General features: G+C 37.5%; 2 protein-coding genes across 2 annotated transcripts; both read left to right on the forward strand.

Annotated features, from left to right (window-relative positions):
• Positions 1-259: 259 nt before the first annotated feature.
• Positions 260-2,310, forward strand: LOC147856546 (uncharacterized). Its single transcript, XM_087329049.1, has 2 exons — positions 260-348; positions 572-2,310. The coding sequence occupies exon 2, from the start codon at positions 594-596 to the stop codon at positions 1,650-1,652; it is 1,059 nt and encodes a 352-aa protein (XP_087185175.1). The 5' UTR covers positions 260-348; positions 572-593; the 3' UTR covers positions 1,653-2,310.
• A 19,016-nt stretch (positions 2,311-21,326) lies between these two features.
• Positions 21,327-22,101, forward strand: LOC147856547 (em protein H5-like). The gene is made up of 2 exons (XM_087329526.1): positions 21,327-21,503; positions 21,640-22,101. The coding sequence occupies exons 1-2, from the start codon at positions 21,380-21,382 to the stop codon at positions 21,807-21,809; spliced, it is 294 nt and encodes a 97-aa protein (XP_087185652.1). The 5' UTR covers positions 21,327-21,379; the 3' UTR covers positions 21,810-22,101.
• The last annotated feature ends 1,747 nt before the right edge of the window (positions 22,102-23,848 follow it).

Below are 23,848 nucleotides of genomic sequence, written 5' to 3' on the forward strand. Positions count from 1 at the left end.
CGGGGTAGTTTTTATGTAAGTATGAGAAATACGAGGGGTATAATCGACAATGTGTTCTCACTAAGTAGAGCATGTACAATGAGGCGGGGCCCGGGAGCAAAGACATCATGTTTGAAAGGAAAGGATAGATCCGTGTGTGTGTGTGTGTGTGCATAAGATGTGTCAGCTCATGGGTGCTTGTAAGAAGAAAAGGTAACCCATTAAGATAGATAAGACCCATCATGAGATGATAAGAGAAGAAAAACAGAGACACAGAGAGGCAGTGGGAGAAGATTTGATTAATGAAGGTTTCTCATGAGGAGGAATTAGCAACTAATTAGTTCAATGGGAAGATGATAACAGAGAATGGTGATGCATATATGTACATACATATGATACATATATATGTGTATAGATAGATAGATAGATAGATAGATAGATAGATAGATAGATAGATATTGTATGTATTTGTGCCTGTGTAGCTAAGTAATTACCTAGCAAAACCAGCTTTTGGACAAACCGATTATATCATGTACTCTAATATTGATATTCATTGATTGATACATACATACATATATACATATATGGACAGGCACAAAGCTAGGTCTGTCGATATGGTCCGATTCCTGCTCGGCCAGAAGCCTGGCCATGGCGATAATGATGCTGCTGCTGCTGCTGATGATGATGATGATGCTTCTTCGTCTTCTTCTTCCAAGCATAAGCTGCAGCTGCTTAATCCGCAGAACCAACTGCTGCTAATGGCGGCGGCGGCTTCTCCCTCCTCTTCATCTCCTCCTCCTCCTCCTCCTCCTCCGCCCAGCCTGCTAATGGCCGATGATGCCGCAAGCGTCTGGCCCCCTCGATCCTACTACTGTACCTTCTGCAGGCGCGAGTTCAGATCTGCCCAGGCCTTGGGCGGCCACATGAATGTGCACCGCCGTGACCGTGCCCGCCTCCGCCAATCCTCTCCTCCATCTCCATCTCCATCTCCCTCTCCATCTCCATCTCCATCTCCCTGCAAATCTTCCCATCCTATCCTTTCCCCGCTCCCATATCCACCATCACGTGGTGCTCCCTCTCACCTCCCTCCATCGCTTCTGTTCCCGGATTCCAACTTCTTCTCCATTTCTAGCAGTAGCTGCAGGAGCAGCGCTGGAACTGGCTCCGATGGATCTGATCTGCAGTCTTCCAAGGATGTCCATCGGAGCTTCCATGGTCCCCATCAATCAGCAGGTGAAGTACATCGACTGTTTTGTATCCCCTCGGAGCCTGGCGCTCCGTCTGTACCATATACTTCATCTTCTCCTCCTCCTGTTCCTGCGGCAACGGATCCTGCTATTTCAAATTCCACCTGCAACAACAGTTCACTGCAGCCGGACCCCATGAAACGCACAAATCATTCGCTCAAACGCCAGACGACCACGACCACGACCACGACAACTGAGACGGAGACAGAGACAGAGACAGAGACGCCACATAATCACAACAAGTTCTCCAAGAATGGCTTCTGCTTCTTTGATCATAAGCCTGCTACTACTAATCTTCCGATGCTCCATTCCATCACAAGTAGCAGTACCAGCAGTGTAAGCCATGGCATGGAGTATACTACAGGATTAATAGACCTGGAGCTCAGGATTGGCCACCATGCCCATCATCATCATCATCATCATTAGAATCCCCATCATTATCATCATCATTAAGATTCCATCATCATCGTTAAGATTCCATCATCATCATCATCATCATTAGGATTCCATCATCATGATTAAGAATCAGCCATGGAATCTATATACCCAGAGTGTGTGATCAATCTACAGGATGAGTTGGTTTGCATTCAAACCCCCCCCTGCTGCCCGCCCAAAACGACGGAATGCCGGAAGGAAAAGAACGCCGAGATTAGAGTGATGCCGGAAACTAACTCGCCCCGACATTGTCAATGTCGAATGCCTGCCTGCAGGGAACTTCAGCTTCCTGAATGCAAAATGTAAACTCTCAAGTCTCACATTGGCATTCATGTTCAATTGCAGGTTCTCTAATAATTTACATTCAACATGACCTGTGGTGATTGATATTTTGTGATGATCCTAAACTTATTCTTAATAGATCTTAATACATTTTGTGTTTCACCACCACTTACATTATGCACCAATGGTGCATGTGTTTGTGCATCGCGGATATATATATATATATGTGTGTGTGTGTGTACTATTCTCTTGATTTCACTAGGATACATCGAGTTTCTTTTCAATTCACCGAGCTCTTAATTACCCGAATTTCATACTCTAATTCCTAAGGGGATGCTATATATTCTTTAGTAGTGACTTAATCCCATGACAACTTGCAAGTTGCTTCATTAGGTGAGTTTTTCCTTTTTTCCATAGTTCTTTTTTGCTAAAGCTCTTTTAGGTACATAGATTTCGTGCATGCATTAATTATTCGTGAGTTGCGTGGTGTTTTCTTTGCACTAATCCTCCCCAGCGAATGTGGAGATCGTTGGAAGTGAGCTTCTTCTATGTTCCCCAAGTTTTCTTTAACCAAGTCTTTTGTACCTAAAACTCGCGATACACTAATTCCTAGGGCAATGGCATTGCTTTTGGCTTGAGTCCCTATGACGAAAATGCACTCTTTTTGTAAATATAAAATTGACACAAAGTCTAAAGAGACAAAATCCCCAATAGGCCGGAACAAACTCATTAAAGAGCCTCGACCGACAAAATCCACCAATTTGTGACATTATCATTTTTTCTCCACGATTCAATATGTTTACTTAGCTTCCAAATGCATCTAACTTAAACTAGTAAGCTTAATTGTAGGACCAAAAACATACTTTATATCGCTTTAAAGAAAGGAACAAGTATGTTTTTAAAACCTAATACTATTTATTTTATAAAAATTTTAAAAATTACAAAAAAAATCAGCGTTAAGAATAAATCCACTTGTGTATACTATAAACCTAGCATGAGAATCTTGAGAAGCTAGATTACATGTTAATTATAGGAGGAAGTCTCGCCTTGTCTCGTGTACTAAGAGGGTTTTGGAATTTCTAGACCGGAAAGAAGTCGTGAATGTTGCCTACACAATTGAATGAATAAGTAGCAATTTGAAGCATAAGTCCATGTATTGGAAATACCAATCATGGGCATTTCATGTACGCCTTAACATTGTACTAATGTTGCATAGAACCCATAATGTTTTAATTTTTGTCATTGTTACCACGAACAAAGAAGGCTTTGCATTTCCTTTTTCAGCATCTTCATTGATATTTATTGTGGAGGAGGGATAACATGGGAATTACATTGGTGATCTGGAACCATCTAAGAACCCCTAAGCACTTTGGGGGTAGTTACAATATATGGTGTCTTGTACATATGCATTTGCATTCACAACCATGGATATCTATTCTCCTATATTTCATTAGGGAGGGACATGTACCATATGGGAGGACAACAATTAAGGAATCATGATCACCGTGGCAATTACTCAACGAAAGTATTCCACTTTCCTTATTCTTTATGTTCTCAACACGTGGTTGTTTCATGGTATTAGACCGTAAAGAATTGGTCCATATGATCTTGTGCCCCTCTATTTGGCTTTTGTGCTCAACAGTGCGATTGTCAACTACTTCTTACTGCTCCACGATATGGCCACTGTCGAGGGAGAAGACGAATCCCGATGTTGATCGTTTGTCGGCTTTGTAGCCAACCCAATCAACATTGGTGTACCCTTCAAGTCGAATCGGTGTGGTTGAATTGTAGAGAATGCCTAAATCCATTGTCCCACTTACATAGTGTAACACCGTTTAGCACAGTTCAAGTGAATGTTGTGTGGTATCTGCATAAACTGGCTAAGGAGGCCGACTGGATAGTTAAGGTCGGGCCGAGTAATGGTGAGATAGATAAGGCTTCCGACTAGGAGACGATAGAAAATCGGCTCACACTTTTCTGGGCCGGATTCGCCATCTAGCCTTGGATTTCGATCAAGAGGAGTAGCAACGGGCTTACACTCTGTCATCCCAAACTTGAATAGAAGATTCAGGATACACTGTCATTGGGAGATCATGATGCCGTATGGAGATTGAATTACTTCTATCCCTAGAAAGTAATGTAGCTCCTTCATGTATTTCATTTCGAATCGGCCGGAGAGTAGCTTCTTGGTATGTTCGATATCGTCAATGTGCTCTCCTCCAATGACCAAGTCGTCCACATAAATGATGATGAATAGTTTTCCTCTAGAGTCACTCCGAATGAACAAAGAATTGTTAGGCTTGGACATTTTGAAGCCGATTTGGTGAAGATATTGGGTTATCTTCGAATATCATGCTCTCGGTGCCTGCTTGAGACCATAGAGAGGCTTTTTGAGTTAGCAGACAGTAGTCGTATGCATAGTCGACTCGAATCCGGGTGGTTGTACCATGTACACCTCTTCTAACTCGCCTTGTAGAAAGGCGTTCTTTACATCCATTTGGTGGAGGCCCCACCCTTTTGTTGCTACAATCGTGATCACGGTTCGAATGGTTGTCATCTTTGCTACCGGGGCAGAGGTCTCTTCGTAATTGACCCTGTGTGTTTGTGCATACCCTTTTGCTACAAGCCAAGCCTTATACCAATTGACGATGCCATCATCGTTATGCTTCACCTTGTGTATCCATCGACATCCAATGGCCTTTTGATGAGGTGAAGAGGGGACGAGATCCCATGTCTCATTTTTGGAGAGTGCTTGCATCTCCTCATTCATCACTTCGCCCCATCGTGGATCGTTCGCAGCTTCAGAAAATGTTTCCGGTTCTCAAACAGTCACCACCATCATCATGAATGCATAATGGTATGCCATGTAGTCATTGTAGTTGTATCAGCTGACTGCATTCTTCTCTTGGGTGGAGCGACGTAGTGCTTCACTAGTCCTTGTGAGCGCTTCCTCGACTCCTAGTGTCCTTATGATAGGAACATCCAGTCTATCGTACTCATTGTCGAGTGAGTGATCCTATTCGTTTCCATTTGAGTCTTCGTACTTAGGAATTTTGGCCTTCCCTTTGTCCAATTTTGGACCTGGCCGCGACGTGGTTTGGTCGCTTGGAGGCTCCTGTGGTCCACTCAACCTAGTTGAGATTCAACTCTCCTCTATCGTGAATTGATTCATTAGATAGAGGGACGTGTTCGCCGCTTCAACCCAGTATGATTTCGACAGATGTTTCTCATTCATCATTGCCCTTGCCACCTCGACTATATGCTGGTTCTTTCGTTCGGTTACTCCGTTCTGTTAAGGTGTGTGTTGGCAAGTAAACTCCCGCCGAATTCCTTCTTGTCGAAGGTATGTTGTGAAGGCATCGGAGAAATACTCCTTGCTGTCGTCCAATCGAAGGCATCAGACATGCTAACCGGTTGCCTTTTTTACTTTATTTTTGAATTTTTGGAAGTGACTGAACACTTCGCTTTTCTACTGCATAGGGTAGATCCATGTGTGTTTGGAGAAGTTGTCGATGAACGTCACATAGTATCAACAACCACCAAATGTTGTGGTTTGGGTTGGTCCCCATACATCTAAATGTATTACATCCAGGATCCCTTTGCTCACGTTCCTCTCTTTCGGGAACGGTTGATGATGTTGTTTGCCGAACGGGTAGGCTTCACACACACCTGTAATCTCCTTCTCGGAAAAGGTCGGGAGTCTGATGAAAACTCCTTTTGACTGCATTCCTTTGAGCTTTTGGAGATTAATGTGGTTGATTCTTTTGTGCCACAACTCTATGTTGGCATTGGCTTTATGGTCCTTGGTAAACATTGTCCATTTCATCTCATGGGAGTCGAGGATGAACATTTGGCCTTCTCTTCGACCGCGGGTGATCATTCAACCTTCCTTTTCAATGAAGCATCATCCATCATTGAATCGAATCTGCATGCCTTGTTCAACGATCTGACCAACCGAGACCAAATTCTTCGGTATAGTTGGAACATGCAGGACGTTCTTGATGTAGGTTTGATTCCCTTCTTCGCCGATAGGGACGTTTTCAACATGTTGAATGGGCTTGGTTGTGTCATCCCTTGTTTCCACATATCTAGATAGTTCAGGTTTTTGCAATTCTCAAAACCAATCTTTATGAGACGTCATGTGTTTGGATGCACTCGAATCGACAAATCATGCAGTGAGTTGGAGGTGCTTGTAAAGGCTCTATGCCACATCATGAACATTCTGCCACGATCGTCATAGTCGGAGTTTGAGGCGTAGTTGGTGAGTTGTCAGCTTGTGAAGGCTGACTCACTCTTCTTCTTCCGACACTCTACCTCATAAGGGCCGAATTTGCCATAGTATCCACAGTGGACGGAATTGTTTTGTCGGTTGGGTTCGGCATGATTGCTCCCCCTTCTTCCGGATGCTCCACCGGTAGTAGCAGTTCTGTTCGCAGGGTTGTTCTTGGTTGTGGCAGCCTTGATCGAATCGACCTCTTCTTCCACAATTTTGTCCTTTTCCTCCATCCGAAATCGAATAGAGCATGTGTCCTTCTTGCACATTGCATCGACCAGTAGCATCGACTCGAGAGAGAAGGAGGGAGAGTTCTCCCTCGCGAGGAGGTTCGACCTTATTGCGCCGAACCGAGGTGCTAAGACATTGAGGCATATCTACACCATTTCATCACACAGTTCCTTGATCTTTAAGGTGTAGTTGCCGATTGACATGTCCCTCTGTTGAATATTGTTTAACTCTTGAGAAAGTTGAAGCTTACGTGCAGTCGTGTTGGCCACGAAAATCCGAGTCTTGAGGTTCCCCCATGCCTCCTTTGATGTTTTGGCCTCTCAGATGTAGCCGAGCATGTGATCATGAACGCATGATGCAAGACAATAACACACAGCTCGTAGCGTGCTTCCATGCTGGGTTGTCAACGTGTGTTAGGTTGGGTTGTGTTTCTTGTGCTCCCTTGATATAATTCCAATAGCCTTGGACAACAAGGTATTGGTGCATCTTGTACTCCCAAGATGCAAAGTTATTCCTGTCGAGTTTCTCAATGGGAAGAGTGCTTCCTATCTGAGTGTTCATGTGGAGATTACTTGTTTGGAGCGAATTTTTCTTCTTTTTCTTCTCTATGATGCAAGTTGTGCAGGTTGCTGCTACAATGATCCGTCAGTTCTTCGTGAACGCAGGCTAAGGCATAACACACGTGGAGGTGATGGACTCGGATCAAGCTACCAATTGCTCTGATAACATGTAAAGAATTGGATATGATTTTGTGCAGCGGAAGAGATATGTGTGCTCACGTGTGTGTTTACATGTTTACGTGTGTGTGTGTGTGTGTGTGTAGCTGAGAGAGAGAGAGAGAGAGAGAGAGCCGAGATGGATGTAGCTCAATTGGTAAGGTTGCCCAATGGAGATTGGGTGGTCATGGGTTCAACCCCTACATTCCACAGTGGCATCTAGTGAAATAGAGATATATATGAAGTATATAATAGAGAGGTGAGAAAATTGGGTTTCGAACCCGAGACGCAGTGCTTCTAATGCTATCAACTTACCACGAGGGTAAGCTAATTACGATAAAAAAAAGAGAAAGAGAGAGACTGAGAAATAGAGTTATACAATACAGAGAACAAGAAAAATTGTATTAACAAGAATAAGACAACCAACAACTCTTACAAGGAGGAGGAGAAAGGTGCTTATGTAGCCACCTTCTCTCTAGGTTCTCTTTCTACAATCACCACTTCCTAAAGAGAGGTGGAGACTTAGCTACACTAAATATGTGTCATAGAACTTTTAAAGTTCTATGACACACTAGTTACTATATTTAGGAGGTGGGGTGTTCACACACTTGAATATGCTAAGGTGTGTTCCCAAACAAGGGAAGTTGAGTTTGATTCTCAACATAGACATTCTCTTTATTTATATTGGCACCATCATGTAGTAGAAAGAATTGTACTTCCTTGCAAAAGGAGTTGTTATTGTCTTCTCAAATATTATGTTGGCATGGGGAGGAAAGATTATACTTTTAGTCTAATCACTTGTTTCAACTGGGATCAAAAGAGTTGGGGATGACGTTGAGGCTTGAGCTTCAAAGATTTTTAGACTGCGTAGAAGCGCAATTATTATTACGCATATTTTCGCCCAATTATGGGTTTATCTAGCCAAAACAACAAAGTATATTAATGCAAAGTTCTTATACAAACCAAAGAGAAACCATCGGTTTATTGGCATTGACTGGGTCAAACTCAACTTTTACAATGACTAATTATCTATTTTACTATTGTTGCTTTGAGTCTTTGTGATGACTACCGTCTAGAGTTGAACACGAATGGAAGGAACTCTATAGATTGTGGATATTTGCAGATCTTAAAACATAGTTGACATTTTAGATTTCCACTTCTTGCAAAGTTCTTCATTTGGATACTAGATTAGGGGTTCAGGATTAGGATTAACGCTAAAGAGATATGGACTACCGATATTCAATTGCTTCTTTTGAAATGTTCAAGTGGGAAAGAACGAAAGTTAGATATTGAAGTTGTCTCCATAAGAAAAAATAGATTCCTTATCAAAGCTCTCAGTCTCGTCTTTGGATATATCTGCGCTAGGGAGTGAATCCCTCACTAGCAGACCCTCCATCTGCCCAAAACCACGGGATGCTTTTGCTCCCTCCTTGAACCTAAAATCGTACTTATTGTTTCATAGAGTGGTGGATTTCTTGTCTATTTTGGGATTACATTTCTTAGATTTGGCAAGTTTTTTCATGTTGTTATTTAATGTTAGGACAATGGGTATTTGTGCAATTATTTACAAAGCTTGATCCACGATCAAAGATAAGATCCTTTTCCTCCCTATGAGATATAGTTATAGTGTTTTTGCACACGTGTGTATTGGTGTAATTGTGTGTTTTATGTACCGAGAACATATTAAGGAGATAGTTGATGAAATGAAGTGAGTTAGTAAAGCCAAGTTGAAATTTCAAGAAGATCAATTAGTAAACTTTAAATGGTTTTAAGGGGATTTGGAAACAAGACTTCTTCTTTGGTGTAGTTATGCTAAGAGTGATCCTCCTTGATCTAGTTCATCATTTGGTAGAATATGTGCCAAGATTTTAAGACTTATGCACTTGAGATCATGTGAAAAACGTTCCTATTCAAGAATGAGATAATAAGAATGGTCTTCAAAGACATGTGCATATGTTATGATGAAAGGAGGATTTGGCATTTCAAAAGCTTGAAACCCTTTTTAGATTATTAAGGAAGTGTGGTGTGAACGGTCTTCTTCATATGTACCATGGCAATGTGGTACACACAGTGCAGCAAGCTTTGTTCTCAAAATTAGAAAGGCTCTTTAAGTTTAGAGTTATGATAAGGTGAGGAAAGCTCTTGGTTGACCTATGCCATATCATACCATTGATGTGATTGTTACCAAGCGCTTGATGCCCCATGTCACCGTCAAGTAAGTAAAAATGTCTACTTTGGGTAGCTCAAAGTGAAGGATGGTACAATAAATTAATGCATTTTGAAACTCTAGAATGAGTGGAACTTAGATAATGGAAGTATGATGGGATTTGGAAGTGATGGAGCAACTCTACAAACGTTGTTACTAGATTGTTGCAATCACATAATCCTTTTGTGAGTTCATTACAAAGTTGTGCATGTAGAACTATCTTGTGCTTGCATAAAACCTTAAAGAATATTGAAATAAAAGAAACGTTTAAGATGCTAGATGCACTTACACCAAAACGCAAGATATATTAGAATACACATATTTGCATGTCCTTGGGATTGTGAAGACGTGATTTGATGGCCTAGTCGTTATGGTGGTATTGTGAGGGTATGTGATCTATGTGACCCATTCATGAAGACGTTGTACTCACAAAGTGATTCATATAAAATAATTTGATGCTTAGAGAACTTTTCATTTCCTTGTGAGTATATTTAAGTTTATACCCTCTTTGGGAATGTGCTTCCAAAATGATTTTGTAGATGTGACTGCAATTGGAGATTTGGTCATGCTTCCTATTGAGAATATAGACGCCATATTCTTATTCATCTCACTGGTTTTCCAAGGATAGTAATAGATATCTCATTAATCATGATTATAATTTATCATATAGCGAAAAGAATGCTTTCAACTTTATAAGCTAGAGTAAAAGTTGATAAGATCAATGTTGATGTTGAGAACCTAATTGAAGCAATCAAGTTGCAAACAATGCTTGCTACAACATTAATAGGAACCGTAAAGAGAAGAAGTCAAAATCACTTGGCTCTTGCTTCTATGAAAATGTTATCACACACACACACACATATATATATATATATATCTAAATTAGGGTCTAGAGTATTGCACCATGAAAGTCTAGGGTTAAATGAGTTGAAAGCAGTTGGAAAATTTTATGACGTTAAAGATATGATAGGTGGGAAATTGTTTCATCCTATGAATGGTAAATGAAATTTTATATGATGAATATGCAAGCTCCTATCAAATGTTGTGGAAGAGACCTTATGAATGTCTCAAGTATGATCAATTTTAATTAGAGATTTGGAAAACAAAAGCTCCATGATATTCTAGAGCTTTCATTGATATGGTTAATTCAATGTTCATTTGCAACAACATGTTAAGAGAGGCTTTAGCCGCTTTAATGTAATAAATTGTTATTTAAGAAATAGGCTAAAGAGCAATGCGATGAGTGTACTTATTCAATTATAAATTGAGGAACTTTAGCTAGACGAACATTCCTATGGTGTCAATGTTTTCTTATCGTGAGAAAGTAAAGCATATTGTCATAAATTCATGAGAATCATATTATATGTTCGACTACATCAATATAGAGATTTTGTACCTTTAAATGACCAAGATTGGTTATTCATAACACTACATTAACATCTAAGATTGAAACTTTGTAGATGGACACTATAAGGAAACATCAAATAAGATGAATTATTATTATTATTGCATGCACTTCATGAGTGTGGTCTAATATTGTGGGATGTGTATATCATGGATTCATTTTGAGAATTTTGAATTTGAAATTGGATTTTATAAGAAATGCTTGGTCAACAATGACCATCAAATTTGGGCACTAGCTAGAGGTTCTTATAGATGTTTTCAAAACCCTATCATATGATGGTAATTAGAAAAATATCTTAGCTAGTTAGAGGAATCTTAAACATTAAGGATCTCCAAATTTGGAATTATGATTGCTTATTTTGTATTGGTCAAGAGACAATCATTTGTGAGCATTCAACATGGATAAACCTATGGAAATAGTCTTATGCTTATTCTAATCATTCTTATTGACTAATAGAGGTAATGTGAACTCTTTTGAAGAAAACATTTGGAAACGTGTGGGCTTAACACATCAATGGTGCTCGATCAACGTATGATCATGTGTAATATATACAAACATTTTATCATAAAAAATCTAGACAATTATGCTCCTTTATCTAATCATACAAACATAAAGAAAAGTATTAGGTTAATCATAGCTTCTTACTTGTGGTTCGAAGTACGACACACTTGGTACTTGAAAGATAATTAAAGTTTATAAATGAATCTCCACATATTCAGGTTTCAAGCTATAGTGAATTGGAAAATCCTAACCAAAGGTGAGAACCTATATAATAACAAGAAGAACAAAAGATCTCATCATAGGGAGTTGAGAAATGGAAGTATATTTTGTCATTCATGTTGTTTACAATGATGTAAAAGGCTAAAGATTGTCCATGTTTTCAAAACAAAAATTGATGTTGCTCTATGGAAAAGTCTACAAGACTTGTGATGTGACTTGAAAGATGACTACATGATTTGGTTAGTTGGCACTGGGCAGTGGGCACTAACAATCTTTGAATTGTTGGTGGAACCCATGTAGAATTTTTTGGGAAAATCAAGTTTACATACCTTATAGGAGACTTTTAAAAACAAGTGCAATAAGGGGGATTAAGCTCAAGTCATGCAAATGAATGCCTTTAATTGTAAAGAGAGAGAGAGAGAGAGAATTGAAATTTTGAGCATGAGTATTTGAAACATGTGTACATCTAGACAACGAGACAAAATGAGACTCATAAACAGGTGCAAATTACTCTTGTGCATCGAAATCCAATCCTTACTTTGATGGATCCCCACGGTAGGAGATTGAGACATATATTGCAATGCATTTCAATGTTAGAAAAGAGCCTAAAAAAAGGTGATGAGTTGGTAAATGTTAAAAGCCCTAAAGATATGACTAGGATAGAAGGTACATGATTCCGAGGTAATAAAAAAAGGTGTATCACATAATAATAGACCATAAATGGGATGGGTGTTCCGACTTTCCTGACTTACTAGACCATAAATAGGATGGATGTTCCAACTTTTGTTACTTACTACAACGAAGACGACAGTTAATAGAGAAAAGTGAAGCAAAAGCATCACTCATCAACAACTTTAGAGTGCAATGATGTGATGGATGGCTTATATCATTGATAGTTAACTACATGCCCCCACCACCTCCGGCCAACCAACTCGCCCATAATGAGTGATCATTGATCATTACTCCTCTCCCTTTCTATATTCGATAATATGAGACAAGAAAGGTTCAAATCAATCTTGAAGGGTCACGCCTTTTCGCTTTGAGTAACACAAGTGACTTTATCGTTTCTTTTTGGAAATCATAATCTCGAAATTCCTTCCTAAGTAGAAAACACCTAAATATGATTATATGTACAGAAATGATAGAAAATAAGGCTTGCTCGTTCGCTTTCAAAATGTGCTAACAAATTCCTTGACCTCATGGATTGAAGATTACTAGATTAATTGTAGGTTCCCCCCTCACTCTCTAATTTAAATATGAATGGTAACAAATAAAGGCTTTCACCATGCACATTTATTACAATGTATCATTGAATTCAGGATGACAAAGGATTCTATGGGAAATAATCCATTTAAATATCAAAATTATTGTAGTGCAAAGCTTATTTTAATGAGTCACATTGTAATAAGAAGCAAGTTATTGCAAGATATCGTCGAGTTTTTCATTATTGCCCTAATGCCTCCAAAAAACCCTTGGAGAAGCAATTACATGTTTTATTTTGAGAAAATCTTGGGTTAATCAACTCATCTCCTTCTTTTGAATTATATGCACTTCATGAAGGGTGTTTTAGGAAATAAGAAAAATCCTCAAAGGGCAGCTTGGCAAATAAAGGAAAATGCAGAAGTGTTTTCAAAGTTTTTTGCTAACAAAGATGTCCAAATACGAAGGGAAGAGAAATTCATAGATTTCAGTGCATCTATTTCAAGTGAGGAGATGAAATGACTATTTTGACCGAGCATATTTTGGTACATTTGGATATAAATAAGCAAGGTGTTTTTCTTTCTATAGCATGTGAACACGTTTATATAGTTTTCCTCTATCATTATTATTATTTTGATGTGAATATAAGATTATGAGCATGCTGCCTCAATAAGATACTAGTGTTGAACCCTAAGGTACATTCGATTATAAACCATTTTTCGTCATCATCCACATACAAAATGTCATACACTTAGAAGACTTGAAGCCATGACCCCCTCAATGTGTAGCCGAAACTTTAAAAAAATGTGAACATTATCATATGAGAGAAAATACTTTCGAATCACTTCACATCTTGTATTGTACATGTTCACGTTAGTGTATATAAATGATAGTTCTCCATGTATGAGGTTTTACTTTACAACTCTAAATGTATCAAAACTTGGCAACTTGCTCTCTCTCATTCTCACTCTCTCATACAAGTAGTGTATATATTAAATAGTTCCTTGTTTTCTTGTCCGGGGTCCCTTACGGACATATGAAAGGATTTGATACAAATAGGGAGTGTAACCCATGTAGAATATTCGGGGGCCATCTTGTGAGGGTGTAATCTCATTCCTCAAGAACATTTATATATCATCTTGTTTTTCTCTCTAACCTAACAAGAAAAAACAATATAGTCATATCATCTTCATCTTCTTTGACATTGCTTATACTTTTCTAAACAATGCATCTAGAAACAAAATGTTACTTTTATTAGCTTAATTTCTTTGTAACTTATATGACAACTGAATTTACCAAGATTCTCTATTTAGCTTTAGAATATACATGTAGTATTATGTATAGTCGTATTTAAAAAATATTGTTGTTATTGGGCATCCACATAAGATGGAACTATCGTGTCCCTTCAGGGATTTGTACATAATCGTCTCATTTGTAAAATTTTATAACTAATGGAAGGAGTTTTTTTTGGAAAGAGAAATGTTGTTAACCTTTAATTCCCATTGCCCAATCAAGATTATTCAAAACTCTCCATTCCATGGAAAATAAATCTCTCTTTTAAATTTAATTTTTTATAATCTTGTTTTCTCTTTCCAACCTTTCTATAATATCTTCTTCTCTTTCTAATGTTCCTATTAGGAAGCTTTTTAAACATGTTCCTCTTTCTAAACTTAGTAGTCATCTTTCTTATTAAGGTAACATTGCTTAGAACAAGTTGTCTTGCTCTCTTAACCAATACAAGCTCTACATTGTTATAAGTCCTTAAATTATGTATTTATGTTATTGTGTGAATATTCCTTCTTCTGTGCATTTTCTTTAAGTTATGCAAATAACACATAGTAAGTCTATGACGTTAACAACCTAGATGAGAAATCCTTTGCATTATGTATTTACAAGTTCCAATCACTATGGATGGGGTGGGGGTAAAACCCCCTTTCCAAACATTTGCCTCGTTTCTATAGAGCATTTATGCCTTAGAGTACAAATAGGAAAGAATTAATGTAATGGACGATATATTAGGGACATGCCTTGCATCATTCATCTTAGAAGTATACATGGTATTTGCTCCCGTAATCATGATCTCTAAGGGCTTAAAGATTGTTGGTCTTGATTGTTGATCTGAAACACTTTTGTTGCACTAGCTTTAAAACATTATTGTTACATAATGGATGTTGACATGGTAAATTTGAGCAATCAATGCTACATTGATGTGAAAAGGGTGATTTCGTGTATGCCATATGCGTGTTGCCTCTAGCAAGTTATATATGTCTTTCAAGATCTTCTTGGATGTTAACATCTAATCTAGCCACTTTAGGATTTGAAACTAGATACCTTGCAAAACTAAAGTTACTTGTGATTGTTCCTTTTACTTGGATAGAATATATTTGGAGTTTTATTTTTAAATTAACTCAATAGATGTGCCACCATAATGCACTCCTCTTTAACAAAACAATTTCCCCATGCAATGCTTTAAGTGAATTTTTGTTTGAGAATGCAATAGACAATAGGATTTTATGGTGCAAAAATATTAAAGACAACTCCCACTTCCAGCTAGAAATATCTATCCCCATTCTATAAATAATTTAAAACATTGTTGTAGAATACTTAACATACAATACATGTAGTGTAGACGTATGCTAAGTATTCTAACCTTGTTTTAGACACTTAGAATACCTAATTTACATATAAAATACATTAAATACTTAGAATACGTGTAGAATGCTAAAAATATGTAGAATATTTTGTAAAATAGTAAATATGTTAAATACTTCTTAAATTTTGAAGTTTTTTTTTCAGAAAAAATAAAGTAAAACTTTTTAAAACTTTTTAGAAATGATAAATACTTGTTAAATACATAGAATACATGAAAATTTGAAAAATGGCAGTTCTAAAACGTAGAATACGTGTAGAATACTTCAGAGTATTCTAAAATGTAGAAAACACATTTTTTAACAACTATGATTTAAAGGACAATTGAGGGTTTTGTAAACAAATTGACCATTGTTGTATGCTAGAAATAATGGATCAACATTTGGTGGGCCTAGTAAGTTGTCTGGATCAACTGTTACTAGAGCAACTTACATGTGTTCTCATTATGGCCCAACAATTTGTCTCTTCTTATAATCTGAACTATAAAATAAAGTAAAACATGGGTTGGATCCTAGCTACAATTTAAAATATTCGTTCACATTTATTTGGGGGAATTTTAAAGGTTCTTACATGGCGAGCTACAAGAATAACTCAATTCACGATGAGATACGTATATTATGATTTCAGTTTTCTTGCTATTATTGTATACATTTTTGCAATAGCTCATTTATTGTGCTTATTTGTGTTGTCTTAGTATCATGATAACCAATGAAACTAATATTATATTTAGGTTTTGCACGTGTGGATAATGTAATCCATACATTTTGTATGGCATTGTACTCACAAAGTTTCCTTCTTTAATATAAATTTTCATGTATAGTTGGACCAAGGGCATTAACTTGTTTTAAGATTTCAGCACATGTGTGTATCATGTATGTAGCTTGTGTTTTTGAAATATAGTATTTCAATTATATTTTAAACTTTCTTGTTGTGTTTTACATTGATAACTAGGTTTTTCTGGAATAGCTAATAAAAACACTCACCTCTTACTTACCACACAAGTTGTCTCATTTTTCACGCAAACTTTTTGTTCTCTACATTTTCACATCAACTTCATATGTTTGACCTACCATACGTGGCCATTTCTTGCCATGTTAGTAGTTTGGTAAGGGTCTGTCATCATTAGGTAGGGATATCGTTAAATATTTGGATTACTTGTCAATCAGCAAATAAATGATTTGGTCACATACAAGTAGACATTAATGAAAACATTTGCTCACCTACAAGTAGATGCTCGATGAGCAACAATCAGATATACCAATAAAAAGAGCAAACTTATACTAACCATTGTCATAATCACTTTGATTTCATCAAATTAAATTATAATAACTTCATCATCCCTATTTTAAAATTTTGCTTTTAAGCTCCATTTTGGTAGATTATTGGCAATCATTCTCATCTAGATGTGTATATTTGATTCAAGACTATGGATAATGTTCGTCTCCTATTGTGGAATGACATTTTAATTGGGGTCCATCGCGCAGTTAGGTACTGGAGCAATGTCAAAGTTTTGGGTGCCTTAATTTGCAAGACAAAGATACTTAAATTGGTAGCTAAAACTAGATGCTCTAAAAACATTTGGACATTTAAAACAATTATTTAATTCTTGACAAGTAGGTGCAAAATCTATCGTGAACCCACCTCTCAATCTCACTAACAAGTCCTTAGATTGCCAAGCTCACTTCATCACCTCCTCTTTTCAACTCTTCAATTTTTTATTTTAAGACAAACCTAACACTATAAATCCCGTATCTAACACATTTATCGAAATAACTCCCAACTACTCTCTCTTTCAAAGTATAAATAAGCTTGAAAAGAAGAGTTCAATATTCATTTTGCCACGAAATGGCACATCTTTACAAATACATAATGTTGATTCATTGAAATTGGAATGGTACAAATTTTCTTTAAGTCAAAGAAAATGTTGAATTGACGGTCCCAAATTCATGCGCACCAACGTCCTTGTTGGAAACCTTTGTTTTTGAGGTTTTATGCATTTAATAGTTTCCATGCATACACTCATATAGAAACACACACATCCATAAATTTCAAGTTGATGGTTGACATGTATTGACTTTATCATCAACATTAGAAGTTTTAGACGTAAACATATTCTCATCATACAACACACATAAGTGCAATGATTATATATTGACAAAGTAACCCCTCATTATATAACACACATAAATGCAATGATCATGTTGTGGACTATATGTTTTAATCCTCTAGCTTCCAAACAATTTGTCACTTTCTTTATGATGCAAGTTCTATGAATGGGCTCGTCTAAATAATAGTTAGCCTTACAAAAAATCGATGCACTAGGGTATTATTAGAGTTAAGGGGTAGATGTATCACATAAATATATTCTAACTCTAGATTCATACTATTATGGATCTACCCCTTAGCTCTAATGCTATCCGAGTGTATACATACATGCATGTATATACATGCTTTAAAAACTATTTCTCATTTTCTAGGTTCAGTGACTAGCCTGAAAATGACATGATCTATCCCCACTAGTATAGTTTGTACACAAAGACAAGGTAATTGTCGCCTATTTTGTTAATGATGGGATTTTGTTATGGTTCCAAGTGTTCATGAGAATACATAGTTTCTCACAACAAACACAATACAACAAGATTTTGATCAAGTCAGTCAATTACAATATGCGAATTGAAACTTAATTAGCCAAAACTCTCTATAGATGAAGATCTTTTATACACAAATTAGGAGTGTGTGCATGGTAGTTCAATATAATTATGGATTTGGGACTATTTGCAAGATGAATCACAACAACAATGTTTATGGGGCTTCCTTGAGTCGCAATTAGTATGGAAACTTTTTCTAAGAATCTTTACAAACTACTTTCCACCATTGATATTCACATAGGGAATGGTAGTTTGGACATCACTTGTTCGCTTTGAGATCCATTATGATAAGGAGTCCTTGGACCGTGCTTTCAACACTTGGTTTGGGATGATTTGTTAGTATTTGTGGCCAAATGGACCCTGTATGCCAAATGTTATTATTTTTAATACAATGTGAAAGCCTCAAACTTATATGTATTTACATATCAATACTCACTTTTTAAATTGAGAAAAGAAAAAAAAACGGGGAAATTCTTCTTCTTTTTTCAAAAAAAACACTACTTCGCATTAGTTAGCAAACAAATTACATCATAGATCACCAAAAATTCCTCTCATCAACCCTCACTCTGGCTTTCCCACCAAAGTGGACATAGTCCCCACCTCATTTTCAACAAAAGTATCCAAATAACTCCTATAACCTAGTAATTTGTACTGGCATATCTATACATATTACAACACCTAGTCACTGATGGAAACCATTGGGGGAAACAACCATCGGGGTGCTTGGTAGTTCCATTGAGGCCATGATGATGATCTGCCCACCATAGGAGAGAGAGTAGAACAGAATTTTGGACAACTGATACTCTTCATCTTGCCCTTCTCCATCACCTCTTTTGTATACATCGACTAAACACTAACATTTTTTTATATTACTACATCACTAGCCACATGCTGCGAGTCTTTGGCGATCTTTTGTGCCTTGTTAGTTGGGTAAGTCATTAGTTGGTGTACGAATTTGATACATGATAGCGAATTGTTTTTGGACTTGGTTCTGTGATTTTTTTATCAATCCTTGACGGTTTTCCATGTTAAAATTTTGTGATGTATCATGCATAAATTTTGGTGTATTGTGTTTTTCTTGAATGATTTGCACAATATATTTAGGAAGATGGAAGGAGATGCAAACATTATGGGAATTACTTATTACCACAATATGTTACATTTGGAAGGCTCGATGCTCCTCCATTTTTCATCAAGTTACGATCTCCAATTGAAGCGGTGCATAATATTTTGTTCAACACCTCTAGTTTATAATTCTTTGGAAAGATATTCAAGTTCTTTGGTAGCTGTTTTTGGCATTTTCAGCCACCAAGATGGTTATTCCTTCCACCTATCACTTGAGAATCACAACTCTATGTATGTTTTTCTATATTAATGAATGGATATCTTATATATAAAAAAATTATAGCTTTAGGACAAATTACATACTTCAAAATCCTAGAAAAGCTAAAACAATGAATCTTCAAACAAAGGGAGTGGTGTCAAAGGTGCATACATGAATTGCCAAAGGCAAAGTCGACTTAATGTTCTCGATCACCACCTTTTTCTTTAACACCCTTAACCATGCTACAATGGATCAATATTTTGGTGCATGCTCGTCTAATTCCCAAAGCTTAATGCACCCAAGGTGTAATTGACCCCCCTATTTAAGAAGTCGTGAAGTTCTTGCTTGACATGGAGTTGATCATGCTTAGTGAACTAACACTCATATGAGAATGGAGGTAGAGCATGGTGTCAGTTATCTCTCTTCTAGAATGTTCTCTTCTAAGAGATTGAACTTTGACAAGCCCATCTCTCTCCCCTAATCCTAGTTGAGTTTCATTATATACCATTTCTAGTGAGAGTTCAAATCCATGCTACAATCAACTAATATTACCTTATGATAGCTATCAATCTATTCCTCTCTTTGCATATCTAGGGAGAACACATGTTCAAATATTTTAAGCTCAAATGTACTCCTAGATGTTGTGGAATCCCAACCATTGGTGCTCTTGTGCCTATCATGCGAGGCTCTCTATGTTTTGGGAACTTTAGGGTCAATTAGAGGTGTGGGGCGTGGACTAGGAAGTATCCCGAGTCATCTAGTATACCAAGTGTTTGTTAGAATTTCCTTATATATAGTGGTCATTTGCGTGAGTTGCTACAATATGATTGCTTAATATTGATGAATTGTCGAAATATCTTAAAGCCACAAGTACTTAGAAATGCCTAATCATCAAAGTCTAGGGATAATGGTAATTGGTCGAAATCATGAGTCGTCGGAAACTCTTAACTTCGATGATTGCTAGGAAATGACAAGTTGTTGCATTGTAAAGATAACAACAATAATTTGATTGAAAAGACAAATCATTGAAATCTCTTAACGTTAGAGATTGATTGGAAATGCAAATTTTTGAAGTCTAGAGATGGCAACAATGTGTCAAAAAGACGAATGATTGAAATCTCTTAACTTCAGTTACTATTTGGAAATGGTGACTTGTCAAAACCTTTTGTCAACTATCTTAAACATTATGAGGAAAGACCTTTTTCTTCAACTATCTTAAATATGATGGCAACAACAAGTGGTTTAAATGACAAATGATTGAAATATCTTAACGTCAGTTACTACTTGGAAGTGATGACTTGTCAAAATCTTGGTATTTTATGAAAAGCTCGATCGAGTTCTCGTTAACTTGATCTTATCTTTGCATGGTTTCTTGATTTTGGCAAAATGTACATTGAACATTATCTCTTGTGCATCATTGATCACTGAATGATCCCCTCCAACACCTTCAGTGGGTATTGAACCCTTAATCCACTTACATATTTCAATACGTAACTCTACCATTTTGAGTTACGCTCTAAGGGTATAGCTTAGGCTTCTTCATATTCTCACCGTTTTGTTTCATGAACACTAGCCACAACTTGAATCCTAGCCTTCTCCGAAACTTGAGAGGTTTTGGCTTCGTTCTCCCTTTGCACGCGACATCATGGCAACGGTTTTCATAACTTAATGGTTGGCACGTGGACAAACATATAGCTTTGACATTACATCTCTAAAGGCATCTACTAGAATAGTGTGAAATCGGACTAAGTGTCCACGTATGCCACCCACAACGTGCCTTACATGCAAAAGCACGTGATTTTGGGCACACTCCATCCCTATATAACTAACTCATGCAGCTTTCTGTTCATCTCATGTTGTCAATCTGTGGCTTTCTGCTGGTGGTTAGAAGAGAGGTAATGCGGTGTTGAGCTCTTTGATTGTGAGTCCCTTCAAATCATATACTATTTTGCTTCTGCCTGCAGCTGTAATTTCGTTCCGTGCTCGCAACTGTCACGGGAGAGTTTATTTATTTATTTTGAAGTGCTGTTTTTAATCTTTACCGGAGTTCCATTATATATCATCATGTCGGAGGAGGAGTCAGGAGCTTCGCGCGATGAATTGGATCGCAGAGCTCGATCCGGAGAAACTGTGGTGCCTGGAGGCACCGGTGGCAAGAGTCTAGAAGCCCAAGAGCATCTCGCCGAGGGTAAGTACATCAGGCGGAGTCATCCGAGCAAATTTTTCTCTTTTTTCTTTGGGCAGCTAGGGCATATATATATATATCAAAAGTAAGTATGATGCATGAATGCTAATTGGATCGAGCACATTTTCGGTCATGCTAGGGCGTAGCAAAGGGGGACAGACGCGGAAGGAGCAGTTGGGGCGGGAAGGCTATCAGGAGATGGGGAGAAAGGGTGGGCTCTCGACGATGGAGGAGTCGGGAGCGGAAGCAGCCCAAGAGAAAGGAATAGAGATTGATGAATCCAAGTACAGGACCAGCCAGCCCCAGTAAAAGCAAGTTCCAGTACTATTTGGGCCATGGGCCTTTCATGTCTCTTGATGTAAATATGCTTTTGTGCATAGTAGATGAAGAATATATATATATATATATATACACACACACAACGTTTCTTCATAACTTTGTGTACATATAATTGTATGCCTTTCTTTGTTTCCATGCTCATCAATTGAATCCTCACTTAGTAATAGTACTTGGATTCCTAGTTTCCTCAATGGACACGGTTGGAGGATGAGTTAGTTGCTACACTTGGTTGTCAAGACACTTGATCTCAGAGATTAACCCTGTGGCCTTTTAACATGTTTCATAAAGAATTATCTTTTCTTGGAAAAATTGTCTCTAAATGTCTTTAATGTGTTCCTTTTATCTAAAATCCATTTACCTTTGATATTTGTTACCTGATGTACATGACATTTTGAACGGGTCTTTAATATCAGAGTTTGTTAAATGCATATACCTTTGATATTTGTCTAATGATCTACATCACATCAGAATGCTTTTCTTTGTGAGTATGCGAAGTGGCAATGCAATTTTCATAAGTTGAATCTCTAGTCCTAATAGGATGGGGATTAATCAAGCCTGCATCCCAGGGCCTATTTGTGCACTTCGGTTTTCTTGTTAGGGTTTTGCATCCACAATGTTGATTATGCTGATAGTTGGTAGATTTTATTTCAATGCTTTATCTGCAATTACTCAATCCTGGGGAACTGAGTGTATATGAGAATTTCTTGATTGATTGAACGTTGAATTGCACAAGTGGAATTGATGCAAACAACTTGTCAGACTTTGTTTCCCATGGTTTCCCTGGGTTATCTGCAATTACTCGTTCAGAGAACTTGAACGTATGAGAAACGATTGTAAATGTGGACCTGATGATGAGAATGAACCACTGCCCCGTCATTGTGTTTCTTTACAGAATTGCATATCTATACATTTAGCCGTGGTGTACCAGCAGTTTACAACTGGTCAATTTATGTAAACGGTCACAGGATTGAAGATAAAAATTTTAGGGCTGGATAATTGTCAAAACAGGCAATGTAATATATTATTAGTAAGGTAGCATGGATAGTCATCATGCTACTGCATATGAGATTAGTGCCAATATGGCCTGTAGATATAGAATAGAACGATTCTTTTGTGGGACAGATAAAAGTATCCATGAATTTTCAGAAGATCCTCATATATCAACAATTTGATCTTCCAAGAGGAAATAAAGTTGCAATAATTTAGCACCATTACCCTGTAGAAGAGTTTGCAGATATAGAACGATTACCATGAGTAAAGTATCCATGAATTTCCAAGTGATCTTCGTATATATCAACAATTACATCTTCGTTAGTTTTGTAATTGTTAATTCTTTTCAGTGCCCATTCGCGATTGAATTGTCAGACATGCCCCCTTAAGTGGGATTTCATGTCCCGCATTTTTCGGACATTACTCTCACCACAAAACTTTTGCCTTGGGGGAAATTTAATTGGTTATTTGATCTCAAAAGGCTTGTACATCTCTAGAAGGGGTGGTTATGAGCTCATTCACCACCAAAATTCCTTTACCCACAATAACATGGTCATCATGTCCACCATGTAATGGATGCAATAGAAACTTGCCTATGATGCTACTCACTCCTAGATTAAAGAAAGCCACCATATTGAGAGCATACAACACATATTTCTTGGACATCAAATCAATCGTTTTCTCTCCCTCTTATACAATACCTGCATAGAAACCATCAAATTTAGGGGAACTGAGATGTCTAAGTTCGGCCTCTGATCTTTTTCAAACTCAGATGTCTAAATTCGGCCTCTGATCTTTTTCAAACTCCGATGTCTAAATTCGGCCTCTGCTCTTTTTCGAACTCAGATGTCTAAATTCGACAAGTAAGCATTCTCGTAAACTCAATGGATTCTTGGCCCAATACTTTCAAAGTTGTCGACCATCTATGTCGTGGTGAATGTCCAAATCTCCCTATACGTACCAATTTATTAAATGCAGGCATCCCAGAATCACACAAACCACCCAAGGAAATGGCGAAC

This window comes from Azolla caroliniana, unplaced genomic scaffold (genome assembly GCF_043228905.1).
Source record: "Azolla caroliniana isolate FFs.n. ecotype wild unplaced genomic scaffold, voAzoCaro1.0.p SCAF_13, whole genome shotgun sequence".
Taxonomy (NCBI): Eukaryota; Viridiplantae; Streptophyta; class Polypodiopsida; order Salviniales; family Salviniaceae; genus Azolla; species Azolla caroliniana.